This window comes from Hetaerina americana, unplaced genomic scaffold (genome assembly GCF_022747635.1).
Source record: "Hetaerina americana unplaced genomic scaffold, ioHetAmer1.1.p SCAF_6, whole genome shotgun sequence".
Classification (NCBI taxonomy): Eukaryota; Metazoa; Arthropoda; class Insecta; order Odonata; family Calopterygidae; genus Hetaerina; species Hetaerina americana.
Window position 1 is genome coordinate 36173021 of NW_027287205.1, and position 25595 is coordinate 36198615.

The following is a 25595-nucleotide window of genomic DNA, read 5'->3' on the forward strand; positions in this document are numbered from 1 at the left end:
CCTGCAGTCATATCTATATTCTCTAATGTTACGAGGAAAAGACGACATTTTAATTCTATCCGTTGTACTATCCTGATTATTTCCCTGATTTTACTAACGTAATCGGTTCTACCATATTAGATCGGGGCCTATAATATGTTTTTCTCATCCTCAGATAAGTACCCTACCCCAAATTTACGCAGTGAATTTGAACTGTATTTCAACCTAAGGCCAATTAGGGGCTCCCATCCTAATTCTTCGGATAGTGCCGTTACACTGCTACCTTGATCATAACAATTTTTCACAAACCTAGCTGCTCCACGTCGCACTTGGTCCATTATCAGATTTAGAAATGGGATAAGGCGTTAGGGACATACTCGTATGCGGAGCAACACTGAGGAAACTAGGCTTAACCAAACGAATATTGGAGAAATATTCAAGGGAAAAAGTTTAAGGAGGTTCGATCATGGCTACAGAAGTCAAATGCGTCACCTTAGTTCATGCGTTAATGACGAGAGATGACATTGATGTAACACCCATTCAAGCGTATTTCGTAAACAGTTATGATGTTGAATACTACCTTGATCAAAAATTTCCCGGAATTTATTCAGAAAATTAAAAATACAAGTTTATTCATCTAAATCTATATTGTCCCCTTCAAAGTAATCCCCATCGACTGCAACACACTTATGCCAGCGCTTGATCCAATCCTCGAAACATTTTTTATATTCGGTTTTCGGTATGTCCATCAGTGCTTCCTGCGATTTTTCCATTACTTCCTCTCGGCTGCTAAAACGCGTTCCCCGTAATGGTTTTTTAACTCGATTGAACAGAAAGAAGTCACAGGGAGCCAAATCAGGTGAATTCGGTGGCTGTTGGATGGTATTTGTTGCATTTTTCGTCAAAAAATTACGAATAATGATAGCACTGTGCGACGGTGCGTTATCATGGTGCAAAATCCACGAGTTTTCTGCCCACATTTCTGGTCTCTTTCGGCGAATTGCTTCACGCAAACGCCTCATAACGCCCAAATAATACTCTTTGTTTACTGTCTGGCCTTCTGGCAAAAATTCATGATGCACTACACCGTTGTAATCCATGAAAACCGTCAGCATTGCCTTCTTTTTTGACTGAAAACGACGTGGTTTTTTTGGTCTCGGCTCATTTGGTGAACGCCATTCACTTGCCTGATGTCTGGATTGCGTGTCGTACTCATAAACCCACGTCTCGTCTCCAGGAATGATCCTTTTGATGAATGTGGGATCGGATTCAGCCTCGCAAATCATGTCTTTTGCGACGTCAACACGGTCTCTTTTTTGCATGAAATTGAGGTCTTTTGGAACCAACTTTGCTGCTACACGACGGAAACCCAAATCATTAACCACAATGTCTTGGGCGGATCCATAGGCAATGTTCAAGTCCTCCGCTATTTCTCTGATGGTTAATTTGCGGTTATTGACCAACATTTCTTTTACTTTATCAAATTTTTCACCGACTTTCGATGTCGATGGTCTGCCACTGCGTTCATCATCTTCGATTGACTCACGACCACTTCTGAACCGCTCGTGCCACTGGTAAACGACCGTTTTTTTTTTTAGAAAATCGTTGCCGAAACACTTTTCCAACATTTCCAACGTCCGTGCGCCACTAAATCCGTTTTTTACGCAAAATTTAATACAAGTTCGTTGTTGCAAATTTAAATCCATTTCTGAAATTGTAAAAAATCGCCAACACACACAGAGATAGATGTACTCTTGGCTACGTAACTTTTGCAAATGTCAAGTTATGACACTAAGATTTAAAGGGAATATCAACAACAGATGTACCAATTTAACAAAAAAAACAGAACTCAAATCGGAACGATGGGAGCGCCACACGGTGGTTATTCCGGGAACTTTTTGATCAAGGTAGTATACAGCTTTTAAGTCACTCGGAGGCACTTGTTAATTTAAAAAAAATGCTCCAAAACTGATTAATTTTTGACTAGCTCAGAAGCGAGGACTTTTTAACTTTGCGATCAAGGCTATTTTTCCCTCAGATTAACTAATAGCATTTTAACAAAGGCGGGCATGTGCTGTTATGCTTGCATGATGACAAAACTTATATAATTGCGCACACTATATCAGTTTTTCGCGAAAACGAAATCTATTTTCTGCACCATTCCTCCATAATTCTTCTGCTGGTAGTCCTCCACTTTCCATAAGACCATGCATATATTTCTGGATTTTCAATGTCAATATCTAACAAACCTCAAATCGCATCTCAACTTGATTATGCATCGGATATGGACACAGGATACAGATAAGTTGTCTTTTTCTTGAAGAATCGTAATGAAAGAGCAGAAAGCGTCACATTATTATTGGAGACCTTTGATTGGGAGACACTAGTGCACCCTAAGATTACAGTTTAGACTAAAATTTTCATAATATTGCAAATCATTCGAGTTTAACGCTGACATGGAAGGAGTAATCCTACCGTTGCATCATATTGATACTCGACTTCAAAATGATACGTTGAGGGAAATTGACTTCAATATCGATCGCTTTGAGGAATTATTTGCCCCATACAAAATTGGAGATCACCAAAGTGGGAAAAATAATTGACGACATATTCATCAATAATTATTCTAATGACTAGCAACCGCACACACCCTGCCACACACTCTCGTGGCAACTTGTGTGGTATGATATCACGGAAATAAGTGTACCAAAGAGAAGAGGATGGAAATTTCGTACTTCATCTAAAATTAGGAAATTAATACGGCGGGTTTCGCGACCCATTACTGACCAATGGGTCCCCGGACATTTACGTTTCGAACAAGGGTGTGCGAAGTCTAGCGGCTGGTGCCGTGGGAAACTTTAATAACAATCAGAGGGTGAACTTATCTCGATCCCTGGGCTACAAGGTTCACAGGTGATGTCCTAGGAGTAAAATAAAGGTGGTCCTCAAATACCGAAATAAATTATGAGAAGTGTAAGTAGTGAATATCTTGTTAAGTGATGGAAAGATGTGGTTAAAGAGTGAATCAAATATATAGTATTTGGCATCAAACGAGGGACTTGGCACGTTCTATCCTTTTCTTCCGTCAAACATTGGGTATTAATCAGTGGAGAAGGATTCGTGCCTTCCAGCGCTAAAGCTGTGTTCGAATTCACTTGTATGCTACAAATTAGGCATGTTCCATTTCACCAATCTATTCTTTAAAGTACATTCCCACCATGGCTGAAGAGAAGAATTTCCTTTTATTTTTACATTGTAATTTTATTTTCAATGTCTTCGTATCTTCTACCTGCCTCCAGGCTCTCTTTCCTCCTCCGCCCCGCTTACCTGATAACCTCCCGTCTATCAAGACCCCTAAAATCCCTTATTATTCCTCAATATTCCCTTCACCCCTTATTTTACACCTTCTTCGCACTTCACCGGCAAGGAATAGTGAAATGAATAAATGTGTCGGATAGTGGATGGAGAGAGGAGCCCATCTAGGGCACTTAGCAAGGAGAAGATGAAAATTGATCGGGCACATTCTGAGGGCACGATAGCTTGATGAAGACCATAATTGAAGAATTGAAGAAGACCTTAAAGGAGAAAAATTAAAGAGGAAGGTCGAGGATTAATTACGAGAAGAGTGTATTGGAAAATGTCGGCGTAGTATCAATGCATTTAAGTTTTTATACCTATTTTTAAAGGTGGGTTTTGGCGGTTCCTAAAGACTTTATTTTTTCTTAAGTGTCGAAAGAACTTTCGCTTCATTTACCCGATTTGATTTCCTTCTTTATGTCCTCTTAACTCTTCTGCCTGCCTTAACACTATCAAAAAAGTCCACTCTCTTCCTTCCTCTACCCCATTTGCTCAACATACTTCCTTCCATCACGGTCTTATCAACATCCCGCCACTGCCTTTCAATGTTTCCTCCATCAATTTTCCCTGCCTTATTCAGATTTCCCCCGGCAACATCCTCTCCTCGCCCAACATTTTTAATACTACCGCCATTTGTCTTCCTCTCCGACCAACTTATTTTCTCCCTTGAACAGGAAAGGTATGGCCCATGAATTTATTTCAGGTGACACTACGCCAACTTTTACACTCATAGTGAGTCGGACGAAACTGACCCGATGTCATTCTATTATTTTTTTAATTGGTCGCTCAACTACTGTTTTATTTTTTGTATTTATCTTTAATAAATGATTATATATGCACTTCAGTGTGGAATGTTTGCACGTAAGAGTCGTGGAAAAAAGGCCACCGTCATTTTTACCTCCCCATTTGACTTCGGGGCTATAAAGAAACAACATTTTCGTAGTTTTTGCCATTTTATTGCCTCTCTTCAATTGAATTTCTTTCCACCGTCTAGTAACTCAGAAGTGCCGGACGAAGAAGAAAAATTTAATTACCATCGTTTTTGTCTGGGATTGGAACTGACCATATATCTCCCATTGCATCGATTTCTCTTCCATCGCGGGTTACATGAGCGTAACCCTCGCGAATGACGAGGTCTAGACAACAGGATTGGAATGAGGTCTCTTTTAAACGACGATGTTGAAAATGTACAGTAAGCCCCATCGTGCGACGGTTGGAAAGATCCTCGTAAATTAGGGAGTTTGCGTGGAACGTATACATTGATATAAGATGTCATTTTTCCAACGAACGACGAGGGATCGGAATAACATTATCCGACCACACCAGGGTGGGGGATAAATAATAAGGGATTTAAGGGGTCTTGATAGACGGGAGGATATTAGGTTAGCGGGGCGGAGGAGGAAAGAGAGCACGGAGGCAGGTAGAAGATACGAAGAAATTGAAAATAAAAATGTACAAATAAAAGAAAATTCTTCCCTTTATAGAAAGAAAAATCCCTTATTTTTTCGTTTTAAGTAGCCCAGTATACTGTCGTTATCTCATCTAGCATTGTTTATTACAATTCTCGTTACTAACAATTCCTCTCGCAAGCTTAGAGAAGTATATCTCACTTAGATGTCGTCGTGCAAGTAACTGCAGTCAACACGATCTACATTACTTGGGTTTTTTTAAAATAATTGTAGCTAAAAATAAACTCAATTTTTGATGTTGCAAGCCTGGTTTTGAATCGCCCCCTGCCACTCTCCCTAGCGTTAGATTGCATGGAATCGAGTAGAAGTAGAAGAAGGCTATTATGTGTTACTTATGAGATACTTCTGCTGTGATGGTGCGCAACTCTGAGAGAGCTGGGATTTAGTCCGCCACGCGGTCTATCATGATCGTCGAATGTCAAAACAAAAGAGATCGTATGTATTATTTTCTTCCCATTGCACGCAGCAGAAGTAAGCCTTCCTGTCGATTTAAAATATAAGGTTGGTAAGAGATGAAGAATAATTTCAAAACGCGACGATTTATTGTTTTCAATGGAACAAAATAATCGTGCAGCGGTTTTGTGAGCGAAAAATGAGGCGCTAAATTTCAACAACGCGCCATGGGAGAGAAGATGCGGAAAACGTTATGAAAAACTGAGAGGTTTGTCAAAATTATGAGCTGCGTTGGGAATCACTCACGGAGCGAAGGTTTAATTATAGATTAAACCTCTTGCATAATTTGGAAGGGCGTCTCTTCAGAAATGATGTTGAGAATGTATTATTAGCCCCATCGTAATACGGTAGGCGAGATCAAGTCAATTAAATTATAGAGAATGAAGCGTTGGGCACATTGATTTAAGATGTCATTTTTTCCACGAGCGATAAGATCAGAATAATGTTGTCCGACCGCGCCAGGGGTATTTTGGGTCAGAAGTATTCTGGTGTGTAATCATCCCCTGCTATACACCCTATCGCTGGCTTGCAGGGCACTATGCAAATAAATAAAAATAAATAAAACTGCGCTCTCCTTTCGGGGAGCGAGGTTGTGAGACGACGGGCCCTTCACCGGCTCCAGCCAACTGATTCCATCTCACGTCTGGAGAAATGCTAGGATATCAAATAGCACTTGACGGCCTGCGCTGGACCTAGGGGATCCTCTCCTCGTCCCCCGCTCTCTCCGCCCATTCCCCTGCTTGCCCCGCGTGAGAGATGGACTTCTGTGAGCGTGGTAAAGTCGCCAAAGATGGAAGCTTAAGAAAAGTGAAATGGAAAGAATTGTTTTCCGTAAAAAAAACGAGAAGCACGTCCCGTGGTTTTCCCGATCACAGGATTACTGTGTCAAGTAACTTTGTGGTAACTGATCAGATCGATATATATAGGATATATAATACCCTATAGAGCCCACTGCAGACCTCTCTTTCAAAGCCTTGGCATCTTAACTGTCCCTAGTGTTTTTATTTATAATTCGATAATTTTTGTAAAAAAGAACATGCATCTATTCCCATCAAATAATGGCACACACGCCTATGGGACTAGGACAAGAAATCATCTGTGCGTAATGACTGCTAGCATGACAATGATGTCCAAGGGACCTCGTTCTCTGTGCATCTAAATATTCAACAGGCTTCCCATTAGTTTAAAAAATGGGAAATCACTCTCTATTTTTAAAAATGAGTTATTTATGTACTTAAATGAAAAATGTTTTTACAGTGTGAACGACTACTTCAATTCTGGGTAATTCTGAATTTTATATTGTGTAAATCCTTAACTATATGTGTAGCTGTAATTTTATTTTATTTTCTTTTCTCTGGCTAGTAATCCAGTTACTGTACTTCTTGACGTACCCTATACGATTACATAATTGTATGATATTCTGTACCATACTATGTACTTGTCAATTGGGGAAATAAAATTATTATTATTATTATTAATGTATGACAATTTTGAATTCATGCAATCGGCTTCTGTGTTGATGTAATAGGTGTCGGAAAATGCCAATATTTGTACGAAGTTACACAAGTAACATCTTAACTTCATTTATATTGGCGTAGTATTTCCTATCATCCAATAAGATTTAATCCTCATTCCAAATTATGGTTAAAAATATTGTTTACAAAAATGCGCCAGAAATCTGGTTCAGGAACGGAGCGACCTGTAGCGTTATTTTTTTGCTTGATATCCGGGACCTATGTACTTCTTTTGTTTTGCTCTCTGTCCACTTTCTTCTGATTATTTTCGATCTTGGGAGCGCCTGCCAATAGCAATACCTTGTCCTTTGCTCTTATATTTTCCACCAATATTCTTTAATCTTTTCGCTATACCCCATTTGTCTTTCTTCGGACCACTTTAAGTATGTTTCTTTTCTCTCTCTTATACCTTGGAATTCATAGAATCCCAAAACTTTGTCCCTTAGAGTGCTTCTTTCTGACACTTCTTCTTTTACGAGTATGTTGGGGCTTTCCAAGTTTTTCTTTATTCATGGAATCAACTAGTATTCTTTTATCAAATATATTTTATCCATTTTGCTAACCTTTTGTCATTCATTCTGTATTGATGCTGAAAACAATTTCAACGTTTTTCTTTATTGTTTCCATAGTGACATGGAGCCTGGTTTCCTGCGGTGCAGAAAGACAAAGCAAGATGAAAAACCTTTGAAATGTCGGTGTGGAGAAGGATAGAAAAGGTGAATTGGAATGAAAGGTAAACAAACAATAAAGTACGAGGAGTCGACTAGAATTCATACTAGAAATAGCAGGAGTAATGTTGGGAGAAATCAAAAGGAAAGGCAAGAAAGAAAGACGCAGAGCATTTTGATTGGCAGTGGGATGCTGAAGTCTGATAGAGGAGAGAACGTTGGGTAAGCCAAGGAAGGGTAGGTTGGACGGGATGAGGAGAGGAAGGAAGTATTCGGTAATCGAAGAGGGAATTATTGTAATCTTGGATACCTGGCTGTTTTTATTAATAGAGACAAGGGAATTCTTGCAGCACCGCTTGGTAACTTGAGTCAATCCAAAAACTACTTAAACTGGTCGCATACCAAAAATAATAATAACAATATATTTTCCATCATCACTATGGCCATTTTTTAATTTTTTCTACTCTTCTCGAAGGCATTTTTTTAGAAACTTTGCCTTGCAATATTCGGTTCAAGTAATTTTTTGTAAATACCAAGAGAGACCTGAAGAGATGCAGATATCACCACCCGCACCTGTAACCAGAAACCTAGATGAATCCAGTCGTAAGAGGGGTGTTTTCACAGGAAGCAATGTCATTTTTCGGTATCATTTAGGTCTTGAACGAGAGACGAAAACCTAATAAGGCCTGTTTTCCTGTCGATCCACCCCGCAGGGCACATTTAATCCAACCCCCATTGGCATTAAGGGGGTTGGATATTTTTTGCTTCCATCGACGGAGTTCGGGTTTTTGAAGTGGAAAGTACGAGATGATTATTTAGTACAAAAAATGATTATTTGAAGTGCTTCGAGGATTTGAAAAAACGTTGGCACAAGTGTATAATATCAAATGGGGATTATTTTGAAGAGGACAAATAGATATTCACGAATAAATAAATAATTGTTGAAAAAACACATAAGTCGTTATACTTTTTTAACAGGCCTCGCATATACCCGATTATAAGTGCTTAGTATTATGCAGGATTTTATTCTAGGGCGGAGTTTAAAATCCAAGAAACTTTGGAGTCATGAGTAACCATAACCGAACAATAGACCTTTTTTATTATCTCTTCTCCGTATCACATTAGGTTTCACCCAAAGGTCCCATGTTCGAACAGTTTGAGAAGAACTAATAAATATTAACAGATTTTCCAGTACTATCTGAGCGGAATAAGGTTAAAAAAGCCCCAAAAAGTTAAGCATGTTATTCGAGCACGTTAATATGATATTGGTATTTACAATTTGTCAATTATTTAGTATGCTAATCTCCGTTTTTACATTTTGAGTGCAGGTCACGCGGCGGGCCGAAGGCAAACTGACTCATTAGGTCAATAAGTCCCTCGCAATTTCACAAAAGAGCCAATAATATTTAAAAAATCGGGGTTACATATTACCCTATCCACTCCGAAAATTTGATTACGACCCTATTATTTTGTTTGGAATATTGATGCCGCACCTTTTGCTGAATGATGCCATGGCTCTACAATTTAAAATCCTGCAATTTCAAATTACTGCACAGAAGACACACAAGAGGGCCAAATTAATCAGAGCAGGGAATTAGAATGTTAAGACGTTGCTATTATTATTTTTAATACCCTGCAAGCGACCTCAAGGGTGAGTGGCAGGGGGTGAATTCAGACCAGACTAATTTTGGCCCGAATATGATTACCCCTACCGCAGTCTGACAATGTTATCCCTTGTGTTATGTTAATCCCTTATCGTTCGAGGAAAAACAAAATTTTAAATCTATCTGTTCTACACTTAATCTTTCTAATTTTATTGACATGATCTCTCCTAACGAAGTACGATGGGGGTGATAATGTATTTTCAATATCACTGCTAAAGAGACGTCCTTCCAATTTATGGAAGCGATTTGATCTGTAATTTAACATTCGCTCCGTAGAGATTCCCAGCCTAAATCCTCTAATATTTTGGATACGCTAATAATTTTATCATAACGTTTCACAAATCTAGCTCCTCCACGCTGCACGCGATCCAATTCGGCAATTAATCCAACTTCGTAAGGAACCCATACACCAGCAGCATTTCCTAAATGAGGCCTAACCAGCGAAAGATAACATTTCTCTTTGACCTTTTCATCACATTTACCGAGTATTCTTCGCATAAATCCCTTTTTTTGTTAGTTTTCCCAATATTCTTCGTATCTGTTTCACCCAGGAGAGGTCGTGACTGAAATAAAATAAATAAATGACTCACCGATGTGTAACTTTTTTTATTTTTCAAGGTATTCTGCCTGTACACTAATGCACTTGGTTCAGTAATGTTCCAATGTCTTCATCCCATCTCAAAAATTGATTCCTTCAGGCCTGCAAAATACCCGTTTACTTCGGCTGTTAATTCTTCGTTTGACGATAATCTCCGCCCACCGAGGAAAATTTTGGAGCTTGAGGAGCTTGGTGAAGAGATGGAAATCTCATGGAGCCAAATCAAGCGAATAAGGCGGGTGTGGCAACAAATTGTATCTTAGCTCTCGTATTTTTTCCATGGCAGCGACTTTAATGCGTGGGCGTGCGTTGTTTTGATGAAAGACAACTTTCTTCCTCGCCAAACCTGGCCTTTTTTTCTGTGTCTTTTGATGTAGATATTCCAAGAGGTTAGCGTAGTATTTTACAGCGATAGTTTGAGCAGTGGGAAGAAAATCTATTCGCAAAATCCCTTGCGCATCCTAGAAAACTGAAGCCATTACCTTTCCGGTCGACGGTATTGGGGGATCGAGATGGTGCGGGGACTAACGTAACGCTTCCCACCCAAAGGGCCCGGGTTCAAATCCCGGCGGTGTTGAATATTTTTCAGAGGTATCTCGATCCCTACTTGAGGTGCTTTGTGGAGAGCACTTTGAGTGAGTACGTCGTCCGTTGAATGGAACGTTAAACTGCGGACCCCTTGGAGCCTTTCGCTAATAGCAGGCTAATGCTGACGCCGGGTTTCTCTCCACCCTTCATCCTTTCCTGTCTTTCCCTAATGGCGCAAATGACCTCAGTTGCCGGTCGCCTCCCCTTAATACTACTACTACTCAACCGTATTGGTGGTAGTGAATCAACATGTTTCTACTGCTTTGACTGCTGTTTTGCTTCTGGAGTATAGTAGTGGATCCAAGTTTTATCTGTGGTCACAAACCTGCGAAAAAATCTTATTGGTTACTCTGAAAACGGGTCATACAGGGTTCGTCCGGAAAATAAGTGTACTGAGCTCAGGAAAAAAAAAATTATTACACTTTTACATATCTTAAGCTAATATTCCTCAAAATAGGACCCTTGTGAGTCGATACACTTGTTCCAGCGGCGTTCCCATTCCTGGAACGCTCCCGCGAAGGCATCATCGGGAACCTCTCGAAGACACGTCGTCACGGCCTCTTTGACGGCGTCCAAAGTCCCGTATCGCGTTCCTTTCAAACTCCTCTTTATCTCGTCACCCGAAACAACGTTCTCTAAAAAATGTGGATCATTTTTGCAGTGATCCGCAAGTTGTGTCGCGATTTCCAAACGATTGAGTCTTTGATCATCACTGAGCACTTTCGGCACCAACTTTGCACAAATTTTTCGCATCTGTAATTGGTGCCTAATAATCTCGTGCACTATTGTTTTTGGCACATTACACTGCTCTGCTATCATCCAAACACTAAGACGACGATCAGAGTTCAGTACATCGCGAACTTTTCGCACATTTTCGTCGGTGATTGTCGTTGATGGGCGTCCAGGCCGTGGTTCGTCGTCGACCTCTTCTCTGCCCTCCACGAATATCTTGTGCCACCGAAAGATCATGTTTCTGGACATGGCTGACTCCCGGTAAGCCTGGTTAATCATACCGACAGTTTCGGTAGACGATTTCCCAAGCTTTACCGCAAATTTGATGGAATAACGCTGCTCCAAAAACTTCGGCATCGCGTTCCGTGACGTGGGTCGAGCGTGGAGGTTCGCGTTAACAGAGCTCCTCACTACACCACAGCTCAGAGCCGGCTGCCTTTTTCAGCGTCGCTTGCCAACATACCCCCCTCCAATCGCAGCCCGTCAGAGCGGTGCTGGGCGCGCCTGGAGCGGCGGGAAAAAATCAGTACACTTATTTTCCGGACGAACCCTGTATATTGTTCAGAAATTTCCATTCTGATTCGTTTGCGATCCTGCGTCAATAATCGCGGCATCCATCTAGAATATAATTTCTTCATATCGAAATCAACCATTAAAATGTTATATGCCCGTCCAGACGACATCTCTACAGCTTCAGCGATTTCTCGCACTTTCAGTCACCGATCCTCCATAACAATTTTATGCACTTTAGAAATAATGTCTAGGGCAGTGGCACATTTTGGCCGACTACAACGCGGATCATCATCTAAGCTGTCCCGACTAAGCTTTCACTCGTTTGTCCACTTGGTAACAGTAAAATATGAAGCAGCATAGTCCCCCAGTGTTCTGAAAGTTGGCATTAATACCCTTTGATTTCATACCTTTCTTTATTAAGTCTTTAATCTCTGCCCAAATCTCAATTTTTTCCATCTTCACGAATCACTACACGAGAGCAAAAACAGAGACGTCCGCTCCACAGATCTCACAGACCCAGAGCACGGACGCATTACGTGTTTACTCATAAAGGATTACCTATTACTACGCGGGAAACTCCTTGCTCTGGCGCTGGCATCTGGTAGCGATTCCGAGAACCTTTCAAACTACCCTCGTGTTTTACAAGGAATATTAGAAGTTTGTGGAAGCGCAACAAGTATTTCAATTAATTTGAAAAGAAAATGTTAGCGAGTAATCCCTACAGCGTCAGCGATTTCTCGCTTTCAGTCGGCGATCGCCCATAAACATTTTATGCATGTTTGCTATAATATCTGGGAAAAAGGCACATTTAGGCTGACCACCACTACACGGATAATCATCTAAGCTGACGCGACCAAACTAACTCGTTTTCCCTCCCGGAAACAGTTTAATATGAAGAAGCACAGTCCTCCTGAGTGTTCTGCAAGTCGGCATGCAATATCTTTACTTGCATACCTTTCTTTCTACCCATCAAATTTTGCGTGAAACTAGGCAAAACCGGGAAAGAGACCCATGACTAGGCAGGCAGGCATGTTCTAGGCAGTATATGGTGATAACTTCATAAGTATATCAGGTGTTTTTGACAGGCACAAGTTGTTTCAGGAGGGTAGAGAAGATGGTCAAGTCTTTCAATTCATTTGAACAGAAAATGTGAGCAAGTAATGAGAATTGAATGGTGTTTCTGCAGAAGAGGAAGAGAAGTATCTTCCATTTTTTCAGATTTTGAAAAAAACAAGGTCATGCAACACAAAGATTACACTGTTTACGCAGTCCAATCAAGAGACAAATTCCCTTTAAATCCAGTTAATACAACATTGAATACTTCTAAATTCGTGTTCAAGGTTAAGTATGTACTATGATTCTCCAGGGATATCAGGCAACATTATGAACTTGTACAAATAGTAGTCTACCATTTAGGGTACCACCAAATGTTCATCTACCATTAAACGTAGGTCACACACTGAACATGCCTTTACATTTCTTAGTCTTACCTAAGAAAAGAGGGGATCGGGATTGGTGCGGTGACTATCGTACTGTCTTCCCACCATCGGGATGGTGCGGTAGCTAATGCGCTAGCTTCCCACCCAGAGGGCCGGGGTTCGAATCCCGGAGTCGGCCGATACTTTTCAGTGGTATCCCGATCCCTACTTGAGGTGCTTTATGGAGGGCACTTTGAGTGAGTACGCCGCCTGTCGGATGGGGTGTTAAGCTGCTGACCCCTTGGTGCTTTCATAAAGAGTAGGCTAATGCCGATGCCGGGTTTCTCTCCACCCTTTCCTATCCATCCCCTATGGTGCATATGACCTCAGCAGTCGGTCACCTCCCCCAAATACTACTACTACTACCTAAGAAGAAACAGCCTGACACACAAGGCTGCAATAATCTTTCTTAAATTTTACATATCTACCTCCCTTCATTCTGTACAACATAGCATCCTTTTCAATAGCTTGCTTCTAATAGCTCATCCTTGACTTTCCACAGTAATTCTTTCTGCAATGTTTCATTCAATTATGGTCCTCCCTGAGCTATTGTGCCTCAAGATATTTTCCATTAGATTCCTTCTCCTGTTAAGTGTCTTCCATAGACTTCTGTCTTCACCCACTTTTCAAAGTTCATTCTGTCAGTCCATTTTACTTGCATCATTCTTCAGTAGCACCATATTTCCACCACCTGAAATCATCTTTTCTACTTCCTATGCCTCACGTCTGTTGAAAAGGACACTTCTGGGATGTTAAACACTACACATATAATAATGAGAATTTTAAGTAAGGATTCTGGGATAGACCTTATACATGAGATCGATCTATGCACAAGCATTTACAGTATATAATCATTTTGGGAAATTATAGGATGTTTATTGGGGAATATGGGAGCTCAAGAGGGTAGAGCATTGCACGACCAATGGGGAGGCCTGGGTTCAATTCCCAGGCAAGCTCACCTTCATTTGTACCCAGCAATCTTTCAAGAACTCAAGAACTAGATCTTCCTGAGAAACCATAGGCAACACAAGGAAAATAACTGGCCCCCCTACCCTGAGGCATGTATTTCACATGCCTTTGGGCTAAGTATTGGGTGAGTTCTACCATCACATATCAAACGGACTAGATGTATCCTCAAACCAATTCTCAAGTTGATTACTCTGTGGTTAATTAATAATTTTAACCCATCGAGGCCAAAAAACCTAAATCACACATGTATGCAAACATGCACTATCAGTCATTTCTGTCAGTGATAAAAATAATCATAAATTGTTCAACGATCCTCAAAATGTATTTTCATTGAAAACTCAGGTCAACTTTCATTCATGGCAGAAATAATTTCTCCTGCACCATTCATACAGAAAACTTAAAAACTGATAAAAGTAACTTTCGGAAATGTGGGTGAGAGAAGTGACGGTCTAAAACTAGATCACATCAAAGTTCAGATAGTAAAATATGCAATTACTGCCAAGTGATAAAAAGTTATCAGGATTTGGTATTACTCAGTGAGGATACCGTAACTTGGTAAAATAACTTGACATAAAAGTGTAACATAGTTCTTTTTGAGAAACTATATATACATATTTTTCCACAGTTTGCATTTACCACAGAAAAAGATAGCCTCAAAAGAATGACTGTATGTCTGCAGGACTTCTTAATCAAAACCATTTCACTTTTATTAACAGATATATGTATAATTTTTATTATCAATAGTATTGTTTCCATTGGCTGCATTAGCAGGGCAGGGTACAAATATGGGAAGATACATGAAGTACACATGCTATTGCACATGCAATGGGAACAGGGAGAGGAACAAGAGGGGGAAGGCAGCTCTTCCTCCACAAAGGAACATTTTCTTTGTCCCCCCATCATTATATATATACGACAATAGTTTGCATCTCTTTTCCCCTCTGCATGCACTCAGAACCTAAACATTATTTTTTCTTTTGAAGAAACTGTATCAGATCAGGTCAACACTTTGGATGCAATACCCAAATGGTAGAGGAAACATAAAAAATGGAAATGGAAAGAGAGAGAGAGAGCTCTGAAACTATTGAAAACAAGGAGGGAATGTTTTTGATTTAGAAAAAAAATTAATTCAGATCACGCCTCAATGACAAGAAAGTTCCATTCATCTAAAGACGTGCAGACTGGAATGATGAGACTATAAAATAGCACGAAGGGGGAGAAAATAAGGAGGGAGGGAGGAGGAAGTAAAGTTGTTGACTACGCCAATGAAATTAAAAAAAAAACTATTGTCCCATTGTTCTTGGCAGGCCTAATGCCAGTTGATAACTGGCAATCCATACAAAACGACACAGCAACAATACATCACCTGACACTTCTTTCATCCTTAAAGCTATACAAAATTCCCATTTCTCCGACAATGCAACATCAAATGAGATAATATTGATCCAAAATAAGTACAGATGGTTTACCATGGGGATCATTCTAATTCCATGGTGGTATCTGTATAAAAACAAATTAAAGCCCCACACACACACACACAAGACTCTTTTGACTTTAAAAAACATGAAGGCTGGCTGTAACAGAGAGAAATGTGTAAAATTACATTAATATACAAATCTCATAAGCAGTAACTTGGTCAGACCAGTTCTTTCTTCTCTAGTTAAACAGCAAAAACAACCATGGATTACTTGAAGTCTGGTTATAGCATCTGAATATAAAAAGTCATAAATAATATGGATATCTTCTTCTTTAAGGTACTGGACGAGGGTCATTAATTCATACTTCCCAATTCGTGAGATGTAATAAGCCACTGGACTTCAACTTTTTCCTCTCGATAATTCTTCAGTCAATTTCCTTCTTTGCACCCTGCAATGCCGATGCAAAATCCTCCACAAGCGCAAACTGGGATAACACGCTGTGGAAAAAAAAAACCCTTGGAAATGAACGGAGGCACTAGGATGTACACAATCTCCACTCATGGGCACACAACAACAACGCCATGCATGCGGGAACAAAATGATGCGAGCAACGACAGGTGACTACACAAGGTCAGCTGCGCACACAAGGGCAGTTCACGCAAGCAACTGCACTTGCGTACACCCGAGAAACACACCCACATCCAAACCACACTGCCTCTAGTGTCCACACTAATTGATTAATGTGAAAGATTCAAGAAGTTCTCCCTCCCTCCCTATCACCGCGCAGACGCAGACATTCCTCCAGGACGGCCACCGTCGCCACGACGACGGCTCAGGACAAGTGGGGCGACAGGGTCGTCTGCAGCTCCTCCAACAAGTGCCCAAGCAACATGTCACAATCACTCTTGCCATCAAGGTTCAGCACAAGGGTCTGCGGCTCACCCCCTGATGGACTGTCTGTTGGACTGTTGGCCTTGGCCAGCAGGCAGAAGTGGTGCCCCAAGGCAGAGCGAGCATACAGGGATGCAGAGTTGCCCACCTGCTCGACAAGGGACAGACCGATGCCGAAGCAGAGCAGCTTAAGCACCTGCAAGCACATGAACCAAGGTATGAGGCAACAAGGACTATTCAAAACCATGGACTGCTTCGCTCAAGGATGTGAAAATGTTATGAATACAACACTTGGAAAAACTTTTTATCAAACCCAAAGAAGATGTGATTACAGGTGAAGAAGAAGGAAATGACTAAAAAGTCATCCAGAAGTCAACAACACAAATAAATGACAGATTGACTTTTAGAACAAGACTAGGATTATTGACTAAGAGATTGATTACTAGAGCAATAGAATAACAAAACAATAAAAATACTCAACCTTCAAGGCATGACATTTTTGGAAACTACTGCTGTAAAAACCATGTATTTAAATGAATAATACAATTCACCCTTCAAAGTTCACATGCACCTCTCCATTTGACTTTTCTGGCCTTTGAAGCATTGGCAAAATTGTTTCTAGTGTCATCCCTGATGTCACTTTTGATTTTGACTCATTAATGGCCTCATTAAGGGTCTGAAAAAAGTTCTCGATCAATTATTCTTTAATGTTTGAAATTATAAAACAATTACAGGGCACCATATCTGATAAGTAGGGATGATGGAATGTTCAAGGACAACGGCAGCCAGTTTGGCTAAAAACTACTTGGCAATGATGGCTATGTGAGAGGGTACACTTTGTTGAGGTGAAACACAATCAGGCTTCTTTCCACAATTTTTTTCCATGCAGGTATTTCATTTTGGCCTGATAATAAGCAGAAATAACTGCATTGACCCTGGAGAGACCTATATTCCTTGCATCACAATTCCATGATGGTCGAAAAAAAACCATCAGCATTGCCTAAAATTTTTATTTTGACATCCCGGTTTATTTCATTCCCTTTTCTACTTTGTCATCACATAACTGCATTCATAAATTCACAAACTTTGTCGCCCATAATCATGTTTGGAAAAGCATCTTTATGATTCTAATAATTTCAAGAATTTTCAAGTTTTTTTCCCTACTTTCACGAGGAATTTCAATACAACTTTTGCTCTCCAATATCCCAATTTATTTCCATAGTAACATTGTCCAAACATACATGCACAAAAAAAACAAGAGCTACACTCAGCTCGCTATATTCGAGAGAAATGAAAATTATTGAACAACTGGGTGAAATTTCAACAATTTCTGTGTCACTGCTGCCAATCTACAAGTGTGGCCATCATGCCTGCAATAATGTGAGTCTGCAAACTTTACTGTCATACCCCAAAGAATTAACAACTATTACCACTAATTTAAATGGTTTTCCTTCATTGCCATCATTTTTCCCAATTTAATTACTGTAAATCATCACCTAACTTCTTTCCATGCCACAGGTATCACAGAGGCCGGTGCAAAACTATAATTTCAAATTTTTCCCAGGGTCCCAAACCTGCTATGCTATATTGCAAAAAGGAACAAATCTCAAAACTGAAGTGAACATTCTTCACTTCATTGTTTGCTGATTCCCCTGAATGAGTACCCACCCTATCACAGACAACAAAAAAATTTTTTTTTCAAATAATCAGAAAAATGCAAAATGAATGGAATTATTAACACAGTATATACAATTCTAGTTTAGAAAATGATGGGCGTAAAGTAACCAGTTAAAATTTCAAATAATCACATTTAACTTTTCTGCATTGACCACAAATATAATGTTTAAGGATTTAATCAAAACTGTCTTAAGAAGACTTAAAAAATATGCAAGAACAATTTCATTTGAACAGCTTTTAGCATTGCACCTTGCAATAACATGGTGCTTATACCTTTGTATGGCAATGCACATTTGCTACCATTCAAGATCGTCAATATAGTAGCTACCAATAAAGTTGTGATTATTGTAGAATTTAATTAATTTTTGAAGTCTTAATCAACTTGTAAAAAAAACTATTTTTACCGTAGTAGTGTGCCAAGCCTGATGGTTCGGTTGCTATGCATATGGGAAAAGCATCATTAAAAATGTACGAATCATAATTTGTGCCCACCAAACCTGATGATGCTGTTGATGCATACAATTGAAAATTAACAAATTTATCAATAATAGTTTACATTAAACTTTATGGCAATGAGCTAGGTATCAAGTCAAACTGTTTTATACTGATTTACTGCACTGATTTATAGGCCCAATAATTATAATTATCCACCAAAGAGACATCAGTATCTATTGAAAATGGACCAATGGGAATCATATATGGGCAAGATCACTTGCAGCAGGCCACAGAGAGAAAGCATTACATTCAACAACAGTACCTGGGGGAATGTTATGTGCACCGTCGAGGTGAGAGATACAGAGCGTCGATAGCCAAGTTCTCCACTGGACAGGAGATCAGCAAATGACGCTTCGCTCATCTGTCCACTTGACATGGATGAGCCATCCAAGAGATATGCTGAGCACGGCACCATTAGCCACATGTCTAGCTTCTCATGACTGGAACCGGCATTACCCTGAAACAACCATTAAAGCCCCAAGGTAAGGGGGGAGCAGAGAGAATTGCTTAAGTGTGGTTGAGGTTGAAAACAGTCGGCATTCAATTGCTTGGAACCTGGCTCAGAGAAAGTGTTAAACTGAACATATGAACCTGAAATACATTAAAGGTTGGCAGCCAATTGTTGAACAAACTTCAACACCGCATAAGTAAATGAACTGCTTCAAGAGTAATCCAGTAATCATTAAACATTAATTAATTCACCAATAAGCATTCTGATTCCATTTTCTTATTCGATTCTTCATTTTTTTAATAAATCAAGTAATATGACTTTCTCTGAATGAGCATTTTCCTTCCTACTCTCTACACAATTGTTTCTATTGAGATTGGCAAGTAAATGGAAAGAATATTAAAAAGATATTTTTCTAAAAATATGTGTAAAATCATATTCAGCATATTATTGCACATCACTAAAAATGTTTTCCTGTGCTATCACATGAATTGACAGTACTATAACAATGCATAAGTTCAGGAGAATCATTTTCCAAAGACAATGGATAAAAAGGAGTATTCTATAATTCTATAAATGTTGATTATCTGCATTAATTCTTCATTATCCATGTAAATGGATGTATGATGATGCATGGATCATCGAAAAACCAAGATAACTGAAATACACAAAAATATGGTCATTACATACATACAGATGTATACAGAGACTCTTCTTTTTCATTCCTCAATATAAATTTGATTTTTTTAGCAATGGAAAGAATATTTTTTTCAGTTTTTCAGCCATTTTTGTAAGTGTAGAATTATAGTTGAACAAAAATACAGAACTACCATAAAGTGAAGAGCAGAACCTATATTCCTCCTCATAAGGCTAAACCAATCAGGTAGCCAAGAAAAAACAAATGAAAAGGATTGCTAGTAAAGATTTTAGTTAATGACCTATTTTTTGCAAATTTAAGTTACTTGCTCACCTTATAGCAGGAAATAGAATTTGCAGGTCTATTTAATGTGAGGGAGACCATAATGGGAAAGTAGGGATTGTACAAATATGTAGAAATGAAAACATTAAATACTATCAGCAACTTTTCATTTTGTGAAATTAAAATTTTTTTAAAAAAACCCAGGTATTTCAAATTTGTATTTTAAAAACAGTACATCAAAGTTTCAAAGCATTTAATCTTCATGATTGTAATTTCATTAAAAATTTCATTAAATTCCATTTCAATTCAATTTCATTAAATACTACAGACATCCTCATAATGGATAAGCTGCACATGGACAATCGAGAGCTTACTGCATTTCATTCCACATATTATTCTACACACAGTGAAAACTGCTAACTTAAAATTAAACATTTTTTAAGGAAAACAGCTTTATGACCCTACTACAAAGCTCAAATTCCCTAAAGCCAGTGAACACTTACGGCAATTAAATATAGGAATGGCTATACGATTTTTGCGAAAAAGGGACAGTGACAGTAGGTATCCCTGTTACCACACCCTCCCAGCTGGAAGACCATTACCAATTTAAAAAATTACTCACAAGATTAAAATAAACTTATGACTAATATGCACAAATTCAAATGCAGAGAAGAAGAGGGTGCATCTCACCTGATCCAAAATGTAAGTCAATGTTGCCCTGAGCTTGTGAGGAGATGTGGGCTCTGTGACAAGTAATGAGAACGCCATCTCACTGGATGCTCCAGGGACAAGGAGTTGAATTTGCAACCCTTGCGGCACATCACCCATCATAGAGTCCTATAAACACAATAGAATAAACGCAAGCAATATGAGATGCTGCCACAATATTTCACAACATAATATAATGCAACAAAACCTAATATTGTCCACACATCTAGGAACCCTAATTAATTGATTTTCCTTGAAAATTAGATCGAGGCTTTTAATAACATGCAGAGGGGATTATCACCATTGTTTTTCAATGTATTTATGGAGGAAATGGTTAAAGAGTAGTAGTTTTTAGGGGAGGCGACCGACAGCTGAGGTCATTTGTGCCATAGGGGATGGACAGGAAAGGATGAAGGGTGGAGAGAAACCCGGCGTCGGCATTAGCCTACTCTTTACGAAAGGCGCCAAGGGGTCCGCAGTTTAATGTCCCATCCGACGGACGGCGTACTCACTCAAAGTGCCCTCCACAGAGCACCTCAAGTAGGGATCGAGATACCTCTGAAAAATATTCAACACCGCCGGGATTTGAACCCGCGCCCTCAGGGTGGGAAGCCAGTACGTTAGCCCCCGCACCGTCTCCAGTTCTTCCCTTGCCGTAGAGGCAAGGGAAGAACTGGAGACGGGAATTAAAGTCAAAGAAGAAGTAATTAAATCAGTTACATGCAAAGAACAGTGGGAGATGCCACAAAAGTAACTTTTAACAATGACTGTTCTGGCATCTCCCACATTTCTTTGAATTTGTCTAAGGTAAACACCTCTGTGTTTAAATAGTTGGCTTTAACCTCGTGGATTATGGCACAGTGTAGAATACCATGGATACCTGACATAAAATGCATGGTATTTCATCATAATATCTTGCTCCTTTAAAGGCCCCACAATTTCGGGGTGTACGAGGATGCCTCAGTAGCTTAACTGGCTAAAACACTAGGCTGTAAATTCTGGGATCCGAATTTAAATCCTTGTCGAGGCTAATATCTTTTACTCTTTGAAATGAGTGCACTTTGAATCAATTAGGTTTGTGGATGATCAAGCTTTAGTTTACAATTCAGAAAAGAGATTGCAAACATTGACAAATGGATTAGAAAGTCAATGCTACCGGTATGTAATGAAAATAAATGTAAACGCAACTAAAATTATGTGGTTTTCAAGACAGAGGAAAGCACTGTAAAGTGTTTCAATGTGAGATCATAAACTAGAGCCAGTGGAAGAGTTTAATTATCTGGGAAGTTTTTTTAACCAAGTTGGTCAAAGTAGTAGAGACATACGAAGAATTGTGTTGGGCAAAGACCCTTTCAAAGGAAGGATAGCATTGATGACAGGGACATTGGGTAAGAATGATTATAAAATATGTCAAAACTTTAATACAGAGCATGGTTTCGTACAATACAGAAACATGGTCATTAAAGCAAGATGATAGGCATAGATTGGAGGCTTTTGAAACGTGAGTTTGGAGATGGACAGAAAAGGTGAAATGGACAAAAAATAAAACTAATGAAGTGTTAGACATGGTGAGGAGGAAAGGGACTTGTTGGAATGAAATGAAACAGAAATGAACAGAAATTAAAACAAACAGGGAAGTACCGGGCATGGCGGGGCAGGAGAAAAGAGCATTGGGAGAAATCCAAAGGAGTTGGGAAAGATGGATGCAGAGTATTTTAACATGCGTTTGATGGTTCAAGATGGCAATAGAGGAGAGTACGTTAGGGAAGAGATGAAGGGGTAGGAATTGGATAGGTATGTCGGATGGAATAAAGGGAGGAAGGAAGTTTGCATAATTGTAGAAGGATTTACATACTGCAGTGTCAGATATCAGATTGAATTCCATTGAGAGAGGCAAAAAATGCATCACTGCACCGTTAGATAGTCTGTGTCCATTCAAAATTTAGATAATTTTTTCTTCCCCTAAACTGTACACTTAATATGATTTAACATATATTTTCAGTGGTCTCTTTATCAATATAATTTAGAGGTTTTGCTACATCCGCCTTGCAACAACAAATTGCGAAAAGCACCAATTCTGCTAACCTAGAGCTTGTGGGTTCAATTCCAATCCGAATAGGTATTCCTTCACCTAATGTTTGGGTATTACTTATTCCATGCTAATTAATCCAATTATAAGGTCAAAACTGGGAAAACACCAGATTCTAATGATATTGCCCACCATATTTGCATGGAATAGTTAAAATAAGTGGTGCCCTGTGCAAATTACCTTTTGTCTGTATCCTACCCATCGACCTATGGGTTAGGGCATGGGTTACCCTATCTGGAACAAATATCATTCCTCCTGCCAGCACAGCTGTAGTGGTTCATCAGAATACACAAAAACCATTCCAAAACATCAAGGTTGCGTCTACTCTGGAATTTTTGGATTAACACTAACTAAAAAATAGGCAAGCAAAATTTTGGCAGGGAAAATGCACTCACCAGGGTTGAGTTTCTCGGACCATTGAGTTGCTTCACATTAGGGGACTCCGACAAGTTGAGATCCAGCCTCTTCAAGGGCCAGGCACCCCTGTTCATCAGTGTGACGCAAGTGTTGACAGCAATGGCCCCCTGCTCCAGCACAGTAGATCCCCTCCACTCACACGTCTGCACCAAAGAGAGGGGTAGAGAGAAAATAGACTAAGTAAATCAGGGTGGCCAACAGACGACTCCTGCTTACAGGTTTTTTTCAAGGTTATCAAGGACAAATATTAATTTTTCAAGGTTTCACGCTGCCATATTAATTACCTCCTATTCCCTTTCTTCCAATGGACACGGCTAAATTTACCAGCAGAAATACAGCCCTTTCTCTCACAGCACAAGCATTCATTAGTTTAAAATGACTGAATTTATAGGATAAATTTTAAGAATTTGAGGGCTTACCAACAATAAATTCTCACTTATGGCACACAGATTACCTCAGCTGTATTTTTGGAGTCTTCAATTAGAAATGTTTTTGCTCTTATAAAAATCTGGAAGATTGTTAACTGTACCATGACATCTATGCATAGTTTTTATTGCTAGCATGCAGGAAATACAAATACATTATCACATAAAAATTCAAACTCGTGACTATTTTTGAAAAGGAATTCACCATGACCCTGGAAAAGAATTGATATTTCCTAGAGGATTGGCTATGATAAACAGGACACCAACGTTTCAAATGCTTTTCATCAATCAGGAAACAGTCTATATCTACTTAATCACAGAAGATAATAGGCACTAAGCACTTGCTGTTTGTGAAAAAAATCATTCTTATTAAAGAATATTAATACTCCATAAAATATAAAATGGCATAGTTAATTATCATATTGTATTCTCACTCCATGAAGTAAGAACCTACTGATCAGAGCACAGTTGTAGTGCAGCAGTATTTAGGCAGTTGTAGCATGTAACTGGGTTAGCCCAATTTACTGGGTGCATAGTCATTCTAAATATACAGATGTGATGTAGTATCCCGATCCCTACTTGAGATCCTTTTTGGAAAGCAATTAGAGTGAATACGCCATCCGTCAGATGGGACGTTAAACTTCTGACACCTTGGCACCTTCTGTTACAAGTAGGCTAATGCCGATGCCGGGTTTCCCTCAACCCTTCCTCCTTTCCCAGGTATAGTATGATTTGAACTCATCACAAATTTCAACAACAATGCATGAGAACCATTGCCATTTTATGTTTTTACTGCTACATTGCAACACATGGGCAGCAGGAGAGGCAGTAGTTTTTTCGGTAAGAAAAGGTCATAACTGTGATTTTATCATAATATGGTACTACTGGCAGTGAATTTCAGAATGCGACCTTGTAGAAGTTTGATTCTCATCTCAACTTTTCTTAACTTTTCACATCCTTTCTTAAAATCTCTTTAAGATCCTTTCTTAACTTTTTTTAAAAGTACCCATTTCATGAAAAGATTGATTCTTTAATTTTTTGAAGAATATTTGTATTTCCAGCTCGACCTATAAACTAGTATACATGATATATCAGTTGGCTCAAACAATCTTCAGGGATTTCTTTTTTAACAACTGTACTAACCAGCAGCACGGTTTTGTCCTCTGCCAATTTTCTCATCCTGTTGGCTTTCCATCCGTCCCCATTGCCACTGCTGTCTTCAGAGACAGCCTCCTTGGATGGGGTGGATATCCCAGCTGCCTCCTCGTACCCCTCCTTGGACGAAACCTGTCGCCTCTGACTGGACGACTTTTCCTTCGATGATGACCCATCACCACCCCCTCCTTCCTCCCCTCCCCCCTCCTCTTCCTTTCGCTTGCGACGCCTCTTTTGCTGCTCCTTCGAGTGGTGGCGCTGCTTTGAAGGTGCCTCCTCCCCATCCCCTAAAAGTGCAGAGTCCGTGTCACCCTTGCCCTCCTTGTGGCGCTTCTTCTTGCTGCTCTTGACCTTGACCTCGGTGACCTTTTCCTCCACTTCCTCCTCGCCAACCTTCTCCTCTCCCTTTTCCCAATCCTGGCTTGGGATGAGCCACATGTGAATGTCTTCAGATGCCTGTAATGCAAATAATGATGATGATGATAAGTGTCATTCACTTTAATTATGTTCGTCAAAAAGTCGGGAGTTGGATTTCCCTGGTGGTGGCAGCAATTATTATTGCTACCACCAGCACAGCTCTAGGACTCATAACAATAACTATGCCCCCTTCCACCCTTGAGAGAAACATGGATTTCAAAGAAAAGGAGACCAATTTTCTCATTTTCAAAAATGATGGTTATTTCACGAAAACGGTACTCCTCAGAAATAATAACCCCGTGATGAGGGAAGTAACATGCCAGTTGAATTAAAAATTGATCATTACCATTTGTTCAGAGGAAGACTGAAAATCATCCACAAGCATATAAAAGTCACATCTTGAAACCAGACAGGCAAAGAAGAAAATGAAACGCGCCTGTCCCTGTGGCAGTGGGGTAACGTCCTTGTCTGCCAATCCAAGGGTCGCGGGTTCAATACCCACCTGGGTGGGTTTTTCTCCACCTAGGGCTCAGGTGTTCGTAATCATGTTCATT

The 25595-nt window shown here is 39.6% G+C and overlaps 1 protein-coding gene across 1 annotated transcript in view; it reads right to left on the bottom strand.

The window, feature by feature from the left end:
- Positions 1 to 14643: 14643 nt before the first annotated feature.
- Positions 14644 to 25595, bottom strand: part of g (adaptor-related protein complex 3, delta 1 subunit-like garnet) — a 52778-nt gene continuing 41826 nt past the window's right edge. Inside the window, exons 19-23 of the mRNA XM_071593998.1 lie at positions 24613 to 25080; positions 23023 to 23187; positions 20521 to 20667; positions 18726 to 18920; positions 14644 to 16487 (exon numbers count right to left, since the gene is read on the bottom strand). Coding sequence (XP_071450099.1) covers positions 16233 to 16487; positions 18726 to 18920; positions 20521 to 20667; positions 23023 to 23187; positions 24613 to 25080 — 1230 coding nt within the window. The 3' untranslated portion in view covers positions 14644 to 16232. The remainder of the gene's footprint in view (positions 16488 to 18725; positions 18921 to 20520; positions 20668 to 23022; positions 23188 to 24612; positions 25081 to 25595) is intronic.